Here is an 11,458-nt window from a genome sequence, read left to right as displayed (position 1 = left end):
TCAAGTAGTCCTACTATATATTTATATATAAATTATAAATTTAAATAGATATCATACACGAAAGAAAAAACGACAGGGCCCACAGGTGGCCGAGCCGGGAACGAACCCGGGTCTTCAGCTTACGCGGCTAACGTCCTCACCACTAGACCACCCGCCCGCCGTGGTACCCGACGAAATTTCTCTAGTGTATGTTATCTCTGATAAGGCTAGGCGCCTTTGACTAACTCTAAGGGCGAGAAATTAGTGCTTGTACCTCCTATACGAGTCCTTTGCAGGATTACGATATAGCGAGAGAGATGGCCGATTCCCGGCTGGGCCAACTGTGGGCCCTGTCGTTTTTTCTTTCGTGTATGATATCTATTTAAATTTATGATTATGAAGTTGGCTAGGTAACTTGGGTAGAAAACAAAGCGACGCACACCTCTCGGTACCTTTGAGCTGTCATCTTCTAACACCGGTGTTGTCCATGAGCCATCATAGATGTCACTTATTGTGGGGGAAATCAAATTAGATACCATTTTATTAGGCAGGCGTCTGGTATCCCATGGTCCAGTATTAAGTCCAGTTCATTTTAGATTCCATAAACTGTCAAATCATTCTTACTGGCGGGTGCTGCCTTTGCGTCACATGAGCAAGGGTAGCATCCGCTTGGTTTAGCTTTTACGTTTTATTCAAGTGTCAGAAGGAACTCTACGTGTTGTCTTCCGCTCCTAGCACGTCTTCAAAGTTCAGAAATATCCAATGCATGTTCAGAAATACTCAATGTAACTTGAGACTCCAGTGCCTGTTAGGATGTATTCTTACGGGTAAATTTTGCTATACGCCACCCTAAGGCGTTTAAGAATTGAGGGAAGGCATGGATAAATTCGCACACATCCAGCAGGCAGTGGCGCAGTTGGGAGCGCGGCTGGCTCCGGCAAAGCCAGAGAGGTCGCAGTTTCGAGTCCTGCCGGAGGTGTGAATTTTTCAATTTTTCCTTTTAAAAGTATGAAATACCCAATGGTTTCCGTGATGGAAAAGACAATCAAGTGTCAATAGCAGTCCAAATTGTTGACATCATTGCGAACCTCATAAAAGCCTAATAGATCATCTAAGAGCGACTCAACACTGCGTATTCCACTTTTCCACTGCTTCTTATACTCTATTATCGTCTTGAAGTCCTTGCTTATCAAATGATTCAGAAATAAATAAGGCTTCACATAACGCATTAACTTGATCATCGGCTTCAGCTGTAGTTCAGGTTTCTCATTCTTTATTTTCATATGCCGGTCGTATATTTGCGCGAGCAAGTTCATATAATCTGTATTTACAATGCCTTCGATAGCATTATCAGATTCGTCATCTTCAGTTTTGATTACAACGTCGTCCAAATCCATAGCTTCGTTGTCGGTGTAGTAATCCTCCATGGTCGTTGGTTCCCCTTCGATGCGCTTCACGAATTCGGTCACTTCGTACCGCTTGAGGATATCTAGAAGATTCAGAGCGATGGCTAGATTAGCGTCCAATATTTCGGTTTCTGTATCGTCGTGTAACAGTTTGGACAGGACGGTGAGGCATCCTATTGCAGCGAGTTCTTCTAAGATTTTTAGGAGTCTCCTCTGTATTTCAGATTTGTTGAGGGTGACGATTTTTCTTGATTCTTTGGAGAAGGTTACGGGCGGGAAGGTGCCGTCGAGCATGCCCTGATCGCAGAGGTGGTCGTGGATGACGATCTTCCAGAACTTGAGGGCGGCGAGTTGGACCTCCCAGTGGAGGTCGCTGACGGCGGAGGAGACCATCTGCTCGTAGAGAGCGTGCCGGAAGTCGGGGCCAAGCTTCACATTGAGGTACACCTCGCAGAGCACGTGGCAGGCTTCCTTGCGTAGGATGCCTTCTGGGTTGTCGCGAAGAATGTGCAGCAGGGAATCCTGGAAATGAGAATAGAGAACTTGACAGTAGTTAAAATAAAACATTTTATATGAGGAGTTCCGTTCTGATCATCATCAGCAGTTCCACTGCACCAAATGTCACTGTTTCGTTACGTAAATGTATGCTGTTCTTATAAAAACACAAAAATCACCATATGTATGCCTTTCAGGTTTGAGGAGTTCCCTTGATTTCTCCAGAATCCCATAATCAGAACTGGGTTCTGATAAAAATGGGACCAATCTGTATGCATATACCTACATTCAATTAATTTTTTTTTCAAACTCGGTACAGTACCGAGGGAGATGTCGTGGAACAAACATTAAAAAAAAACATACAGACGAATTGAGAACCACCTTGCTTGAGATTTATTAGCATTTAATTAGTCGTTGAGCGCTACTGACACCGCTACCACTATTAACAGGATGACATTGATGTCCAATCAGCGTTGAGGGAACGAATACATACCTGTATGTCAGGACATTTGTTCTTGAGATGGTCCCACACGGCGGACACTTTGCAGGCGGCGCCGAGACAGCTACTAACGCCGCTAGAATGACATGATGTCACAATCCTCAGCATTGAAGGCACGAAAGAATACATACCTGTATATCAGGATGTTTGTTCTTGAGATGGTCCCACACGGCGGACACTTTGCAGGCGGCGCCGAGGCAGCTACTAACGCCGCTAGAATGACATGATGTCACAATCCTCAGCATTGAAGGCACGAAAGAATACATACCTGTATATCAGGATGTTTGTTCTTGAGATGGTCCCACACGGCGGTGACCTTGCAGGCTGCGCCGAGGCAGCTACTAACGCCGCTAGAATGACATGATGTCACAATCCTCAGCATTGAAGGCACGAAAGAATACATACCTGTATATCAGGATGTTTGTTCTTGAGATGGTCCCACACGGCGGTGACCTTGCAGGCTGCGCCGAGGCAGCGTAGCGCCGCTAGAATGACATGATGTCACAATCCTCAGCATTGAAGGCACGAAAGAATACATACCTGTATATCAGGATGTTTGTTCTTGAGATGGTCCCACACGGCGGTGACCTTGCAGGCTGCGCCGAGGCAGCGTAGCGCCGACGCTCGCACGTAGAATTCCTGGTCGTTGAGCGCTACTGACGCCGCAACTACTATTAGCTCGTTCTCGATTATTTGTTTTTGAAATGGTGGGAATTCTGGAAAGAGGAAATCGTGTGAAAAGTCGATCAGACAAATCAGAGTGATTAAGGTGGTCGTAAATATTTCTAAGTTTATTTATTTCATAAATAGGTACCCAAGTCTGGAGTAGTGTATATGCATAAAAGATTTTAGAATATCTACAACTGCGCTCGTTGAAACTAGGTCATAGTATTAAATATTAACTTGGTATTACTTAATAGTTATTTGTTATACAAGAGTGCAAAGTTGTATTTTAACGGCGAGTGTGAAATTGATAAACGAGCAAGCGAAAGGATTCTATAGTTAAACCACGAGCGAAGCGAGTGGTTCGAGAATAGAATCCTGAGCTTGCGAGTTTTTCAATAGACGAGAAGTAAAATACATTTGCACTCGTGTGTAACACAAAACTTTTCCCCTCACTATGGCGAGTAAACTACAACGCAAAAAATGCGTTTATCACTGCTTCCAGTAGTTCCACAGGTGGTAAATCATCTTTATTACTAGATTCACCTACTTTTATCAATTTTAAAGCAGTTAATTTGACTTTATTCAAGGTCAAATTACTTTACCCACTAGTGGATAAAATGCGTTTTTACCCGCTGGTATTAAACGACAAAACACGTGTTTCCGAGCTAGTGAGGGGAAAATACCATTACAATGTATCTATTTTTAAAATGTACGATAAGTTAACTATGCTGAGATACTACGAAGTTACTTCACAGATATCAACTTATCATCAATATTTTATCTATTAAGAAGACATATTCTGAGTCTTATCTAATCATTAGCTATGATTGTGTAACCAATACTTACGATTTATAAATAAAGCGAAACTCTTGAACCTTCATACGTTAATGTAGGGAACAAATCAAATTATTTTATGAAATATTTTTTGATTTGTTTTTTTAAGTAGTAACACTACTATATATAAATTATAAACTGAAATAGATACCATACACTAAAGAAAAAGCGATCAAGCCCACTGGTGGCGAAGCCGGGAATCGAACCCGGGTCTCCAGCTAACGCGGCTGACGTGTTCGACCGCTACACCACCCCGACCGCCGAGGTACCCGTCGAAATTTCTCTAGTGTATGTTATCTCTGAAGGCTAGGCGCGTTTGACCAACTCTAAGGGCGAGCAATTTAGGGGGAGAAATTTCGACGGGTACCTCGGCGGTCGGGGTGGTGTAGCGGTCGAACACGTCAGCCGCGTTAGCTGGAGACCCGGGTTCGATTCCCGGCTTCGCCACCAGTGGGCTTGATCGCTTTTTCTTTAGTGTATGGTATCTATTTCAGTTTATAATTTATATATAGTAGTGTTACTACTTAAAAAAACAAATCAAAAAATATTTCATAAAATAATTTGATTTGTTCCCTACATCGATAGATGGCAGCACCATCTCTCTCGCTATATCGTAATCCTGCAAAAGGATTCATATAGGAGGTGCAAGCACTAATTGCTCGCCCTTAGAGTTGGTCAAAGGCGCCTAGCCTTCAGAGATAACATACACTAGAGAAATTTCGACGGGTACCTCGGCGGTCGGGGTGGTGTAGCGGTCGAACACGTCAGCCGCGTTAGCTGGAGACCCGGGTTTGATTCCCGGCTTCGCCACCAGTGGGCTTGATCGCTTTTTCTTTAGTGTATGGTATCTATTTCAGTTTATACTTCATACGTTACCCAATCTAGGTGACGTTTAAAGAAAGATAATTTATTTTTCAAGTAGGCCTATTAGTTACAATGCGTTTACGAACGTCAAATAAATATAGCTACGATCATGATGATAATGTAGATGACTATTTAGTCTTGCTCAAAAGTATACTAAGTGTAGATACCTGGTAGATACTTACTGACGTGAAAGATCTCTGTGCAAGCGTATAGCAGTTCGATCACTGAATCTCGCACCTCCCAGGGCAGGTCTCGCATCTTCAAGTAGACGAGTTTGCCGAGGTAATGCACAAACGTATAATAAGTGTACTCACTGACGTAAGAGATCTCTGTGCAAGCGTATAGCAGTTCGATCACTGAATCTCGCACCCCCCAGGGCAGGTCTCGCATCTTCAAGTAGACGAGTTTGCCGAGGTCATGCACAAACGTATAATAAGTGTACTCACTGACGTAAGAGATCTCTGTGCAAGCGTATAGCAGTTCGATCACTGAATCTCGCACCCCCCAGGGCAGGTCTCGCACCTTCAAGTAGACGAGTTTGCCGAGGTAATGCACAAACGTATAATAAGTGTACTCACTGACGTAAGAGATGTCTGTGCAAGCGTATAGCAGTTCGATCACTGAATCTCGCACCTCCCAGGGCAGGTCTCGCATCTTCAAGTAGACGAGTTTGCCGAGATCATGCACAAACGTATAATAAGTGTACTTACTGACGTAGGAGATCTCTGTGCAAGCGTATAGCAGTTCGATCATTGAATCTCGCACCCCCCAGGGCAGGTCTCGCATCTTCAAGTAGACGAGTTTGCCGAGGTCATGCAGAGACATATAATAAGTGTATTCACTGACGTAAGAGATCTCGGTGCACACGAGTAGAAGTTCTAGCGCCGAGTCTCGCACCTCTCAAGGCAGGTCTCGCATCTTTATGTACCTAGATGACTTCAAGGTCTTATTCAAAGTGTAATGTGCGTGCGTGCGTGCGTGTGTGTGTCTGTGTTTGTGTGTGTGTCAGTGTAGATACTCACTGACGTAAGAGATCTCTGTACAAACCAGCAGAAGTTCTAGCGCCGAGTCTCGCACCTCCCAGGGCAGGTCTCGCATCTTCATGTAGATGATTTCAAGGTTTTACTCAAAGTGTAATGTGTGTGTGTGTGTGTGTCAGTGTAGATACTCACTGACGTAAGAGATCTCGGTGCACACGAGTAGAAGTTCTAGCGCCGAGTCTCGCACCTCCCAGGGCAGGTCTCGCATCTTCAGGTAGACGAGTTTGCCGAGGTCGTCGATGGCGGAGCCGGGCTTAGACTCCATCAGCAGTGACAGGTTTGGCGGCATGAACTGACGCACTGTCTCTGCTATCACGTTCAGCGCCGTCACTATGAACTGGAACATTTTGGGGAGGTTACAAACTATGACAAAATTATAAAAATGAAATAGATAATAATACACGAAAGAAGAAACGACAAGGCCCACTGGTGGCCGAGCCGGGAATCGAACCCTGGTCTTCAGCCCGCCATGGTACCCAGCGAAATTTCGAATTTGAATTTTTTGGTCCCTAGTTGTATGACAAAATTTTAATTTTGTAAAAACCTCGCCTTAGTGCACCGATTTTCATCAATCATGGCTAAGAACACATCCGACTAATTCAGCTTTCACACAGACAAAACAAAATCTAAATCGGTTAATCCGTTCGAAAGCTACGACCCCACAGACAGACAGACAGACATTACTCAACTCGAATTCATATAAAAGTAAAAAAAGTAAAGTAAAATTTACTTCCAAAATAAGTCATTTATATTAATTCCATATTTCCTAATCTTTCAAATTCGTTTTGAGAATTTTAAAAAAGTTGATTTTACTAGAAGGAAAGTAGTTGCTGTGCTGTTTGCTTACCTTACTGGGTACATTCGTTCTTGATATTATACTATGGACGACATTGTACAAACAAACGATTTCTAAGCTCTCATGCCAGTTTATATGAAAATTCTTGACCAAAAGTAGGATAGCTTCCAAGACATAAGTGTAGACAAACATGTTCTCCTGGTCTTCTCTCAATTTGGTCTCTGAATTGCCATAAGAAGGCAAGAGGTAGTCAAAGTGTTCCGGATTGGGGTCTAAATATTTGAGTACGTAAAAAAGTCCTTGAAAAACTAGATTAGCCTGTTCGTTGTTCATGGAGTTGTTCAAACAAGTCAGTCTTTTTACACTCTTCAGGACTATAGCTTCCGTATCGGAGGACTCTATGATAAGATCGGACAGGAGGGTACCTGCCCTAGCAGAGTGTTCGCAAGACATGTGTATGAGTTTCATGATATAGTCTTGCATGTACCCCTCTTTCTGGCGAATTGTCTTCGGCAGGTGCCTGGTCACGAAGCAGATTGGCGGCACGAGGTACATGAACAACACCTTGTTCTGAAAGTTCTCTATACAATCTCTCGCAATCATTTTTGGCTTCCTATCGCGCCACAAGCCATGCCAATATTCATTGCATGAGAACCCAAAGTCGAGCACCATCATTGCGTTCCGTCTAATTGTAAAGAAATGTACGGTATTGAAATACACCGCCGTGGCTTCCCCGAAATCTTCCGCGTGGTACACCGTATCGTCCGTCAGTGGTTTGCTATGTAAAGTTTTGACGAGGCACACGCGGAAAGTGAGTTTGGCCAGGAGAGAAGTGAGGCTGTTTTTGCGGAATCTATCAAAGAGTATCCAGAGGTGGTTAATCAGTTTGAAGTTGTTCAGCAGCGCGTTTGCAACTAGGGAGGACTTGGTCAGCTCATTGTACTCGTTGGTTATGGATAGCAGCATGAGGAGCATCGGCTCGAGCCACTCGGACGCTTCGGCCTCTTCGTTCGGTCGTATAGACTTATTTGGGGCAATATCTGCTGTAACTAAGGGTTGCATGATAAAATTTAGTACCAGCCTAACATAATCGTCGCTACCCGAAGCGTTCAATCTCCATACGAATTTTGACACGAACTTGTATTTCTGTCTTATCACGTATACAGTATTTAGGTGGTCTTTGATGCTTAGAATTGCTTTCCAGGACCCATTGTCGAGCAGCCAGTGTAATCCGGTGTTTTTCTCGATGACTGCAAGGGCTACTTCTAGGTAAGCCAGGCGGAGACTGGGTGTCATTGCGGGAGATTCGAGTTCTTGATACGCTTGGCAAAGTGGGTCATTGATCTTATGTGCAAGTTTGGCGAAGCATAGTTCATCCCTGACGACGAAAGCTAGGAGCCGGATTAGGAACGCGCGCACGGAGAGGTGGTACCGCTCAGGTTGCGAATGGGCTCACCCAGCAGGATACTTAAACTACAAGCTACATTGAGTTCTGTAAAGAAAATAACTGTGTAAAGCAAATAAATCTCTAGGTACGTAGCCGAATGGCACAAACGCTCACGAAAAACGCTCGTAGATATATCGCTCGTGCTTATTGGCGTGACAGAGCCACACTATCTTTCGCGGCGTTTCGTTTTCGTTTTGCGTCGCAGAAATGCCATTTGGCTACGGCACCTGTTCATTAGTTTATTATTTTTAATAAACAAATGATGAATGTGATTCTATCTCGTTTTTATTTAATACTTATTTGTTATACAAGGGAGCAAAGTTGTATTTTAAGTGAGCGTGGAATTGCAACACGAACTAGCGAATGGATTCTAGGGTTGAACTACGAGCTAGCGAATGTGTGGTGTAGTCCGTGTAGTGTATACGCGTTCTTAGGCGGGCGTATTTTAATGTATGCTGGGATTGTATGATCTTCTTATATTTAATCTATGGCTACATTGAGATCATTGTACAAATATATATAAAACTCCACGTTATGACAAAATCATACACTGTAACCAAAGACATATATAACTCCGTATAGACAGATAAAAGTCTAAGAAAAAAACGTAATTAAGTACCTCAGTACCATACAGAAAAAGGTACGGTGGCCATCTAGGTACGGTGGCCTAGATGGCATTACACCTTTGGGGTACGCTCAGCTAAATGGCACTAATATTAATATTTGACATTTTAAGACATATCAAGCCAAATATGGGCCTAAATGTCAAAACTGAGGTTCAAAAGTTTTAAGCCTGTGTCAAGAGATAATTCATAATAATAATTCATAATTTATTGCATAATAATCATGTGGTACAAGCAGGTGTTACAATAAGGTAAGTTCACACATGAACCCTGTTAGGGCACAGCAAGTATTCCTTAAAACTAAATTACAGCTAGGAAGTGCAGGTACATTCATAAAAATTACAATTATTATTCGCATTTACCACTTATGCTTAAAGCATAAGGCTAAGATGGCAGTCTATGCGCTGTGGTTACACATTTTACTTCGACAGTAACTCTCTATAATACTCGATCCTCTTTGCTGTAATCAAACACATCAATGCCACAGTATAATAAAGAGTACTATCGGGGGGGGGGGGGGGGGGGGGTGCGCCAAAGTTCATATAAAATTGTTATATAGATTATTGGTAGTCCGAAAAGTTTCTCATACAATTTTACATTATAACAATCATTATTTATAACAATTTTATGTTAATAACTATCGTAACTTCGAATGACTTATGTTCATAATGTCATTCATCATAAATACGTTTTATACTAATGTTTATGTTTATATACTTATTGATCATAACGATTGCGAGTAATATAATTTATCGTTATATTATTTTTAACAGAACAGACATCACATGTGACAGTCCAGTTAGGTGCGACGACGAGCGTAGCGAGGAGGAGCGTGTTAGGTTGACCGTGAGCGAACCAGAAACTAATTTTTAATGTAAATTGTATGTCACTGTAAAAGCTTCAGGCGCGCTTCTATAAATGGCACAAGTTTTTCATAGAACTTCCCCAAAACTTTTTAAATAATTTTATGATGAAGGATTTTCTTAAACACAAAATTATAACTGTTATTAAATATTTGTATAGAGTTTATGATTAAAAATTTTCGACTAAATGATTATTATGAACAGTGATAGTATTACTATTGATAATAATGAAACAAAATTATGATAAGTAAAATTATGAGAAATGATCATTCGGAGCACAAATCGGTATAAACAATAATTTTATAACAAATAAATTTATATGAGCTAATATGGACCCGTGTCAATGTGTACTCAGATAACCATCGAAATGTTGTCATTTCCTTTCCTGATAGTGGGATTTAGTTTGATAGATTTTTTACCATATAAGATAAGAGAGTTTGGTTAACAATAAAATAGTAATATTAGAGAAGCACTGATGCGTAGCAATACGACAAAAACGGACATACACCCTGTTTTTATTGAATTCCGTTAACTTTAAGGGACAATTCATTACATTAAATAGAATTAATTTCTCTAAGAAACTAGCGTCTTGACTCTTAATTACGTTTATCGAGTTATTAAAAAATAAAGATAATTTCTAAATACGTGTGTGACAGCCTTTACCAATTCCTAAATGTTATTTGTTTTGACATGTGCCGTTAATCACTTAACACTAACTTGAATGTTATTATTAAGGGTCTCTCACACTAATAAATCAATTTATTATGTATGAAAATGGTGAACAATTATTTTTTGCGAATTTAACTAAAAGTGACATACAGGGTGGTTCCTGATAATGAACCTAGCTACGTGTCGAATTCAGAAAACAAAAAAAAACACGGTGTATAGGTATGTGAGTGTGCACGGGAAAACGTCCCACTTTGTTGATAGCTATAAAGCCGCTTTGTCAGTTTATTCGCATAAAGATACAAGTAAATCTCGCCTTAATAGTAATCGACAAAGTGGGACGTTTTACTAAACACACTCACAGATGTATGTATAAATAAATTTTCCCCTCACTAGCTCGGAAACACGTGTTTTGTCCTTTAATACCAGCGGGTAAAAACGCATTTTATCCACTAGTGGGTAAAGTAATTTGACCTTGAATAAAGTCAAATTAACTGCTTCAAAATTGATAAAAGTAGGTGAATCTAGTAATAAAGATGATTTACCACCCGTGGAACTACTGGAAGCAGTGATAAACGCATTTTTTGCGTTGTAGTTTCCTCGCTATAATGAGGGGAAAAGTTTTGTGTTACACTCGGGTGCAAATGTATTTTACTTCTCGTGTGTTAAAAAACTCGCAAGTTCACTTGCTCGTTTTTCAATTCCACACTCGGCGTTAAAATACAACTTTGCCCCCTTGTATAACAAATAACTATTAATTACCTGGCTCATGCTCCAACATTTTTTTGATTAAACTATCAGAGTAGAAGTTGTCCATTACAAAATTTGGCTCATTTATTTTTTCAAGTAATGATTTAAACTTCATTTTAATTGCACTTTCCACATATTTTAGATTGCCCATCGTCATTTTACTGTGTTATCTATTATCTTTGAGATCACTACTTAATTTAGAAATAAAACTCAAAATGTACTTAATCACAACTGCGTCTTGGTCGCTTTTATTTCCAAATTCATAAAGATATTATTGTGTTACTTTAGTTGTTTGACAATTTAAAACACCTTTAAATTCACTAGTTATATTTATCTTTTATATCACTAAAGTTTAAGCAGTTCACATCACAACAACTTGAACAATGCCCGAAAAAAGTCACTCGCTCACAAAATGTTGGTGTTCCAATTTGAAATGTAGATTTTATTTAAAATGATATATTAATCTTTTCGTCAACTTTGAGATAGATCGGATGAAGTGACAACGCAGATGTTTTTGGTTGTAAAACTCG

The 11,458-nt window shown here is 40.8% G+C and overlaps 1 protein-coding gene across 1 annotated transcript; it reads right to left on the bottom strand.

Annotated features, from left to right (window-relative positions):
- Positions 1-101: 101 nt before the first annotated feature.
- LOC125238890 lies at positions 102-11,458 on the bottom strand. The gene is made up of 5 exons (XM_048146377.1): positions 10,941-11,458; positions 6,631-8,071; positions 5,916-6,120; positions 2,920-3,095; positions 102-1,907 (listed from the first exon to the last, which is right to left on the bottom strand). Exons 2-5 carry the CDS (start codon positions 7,873-7,875, stop codon positions 1,032-1,034), a joined length of 2,502 nt encoding a protein of 833 aa, XP_048002334.1. The 5' UTR covers positions 7,876-8,071; positions 10,941-11,458; the 3' UTR covers positions 102-1,031.

This window comes from Leguminivora glycinivorella, chromosome 24 (genome assembly GCF_023078275.1).
Source record: "Leguminivora glycinivorella isolate SPB_JAAS2020 chromosome 24, LegGlyc_1.1, whole genome shotgun sequence".
Lineage (NCBI taxonomy): Eukaryota > Metazoa > Arthropoda > Insecta > Lepidoptera > Tortricidae > Leguminivora > Leguminivora glycinivorella.
The sequence above is the reverse complement of the archived record's forward strand: the minus strand, read 5'-3'. Positions and strand labels throughout refer to the sequence as shown.

Coding starts and splice junctions, on each gene's coding strand:
- LOC125238890 (XM_048146377.1), bottom strand. CDS start 7,875: ATGACACCCAGTCTCCGCCTGGCTTACCTAGAAGTAGCCCTTGCAGTC. Junction 6,121..6,630: donor GAACGAATGTACCCAGTAAG/GTAAGCAAACAG, acceptor AAAATGTTCCAG/TTCATAGTGACGGCGCTGAA. Junction 1,908..2,919: donor ACAAACATCCTGATATACAG/GTATGTATTCTT, acceptor TCTCATTTCCAG/GATTCCCTGCTGCACATTCT.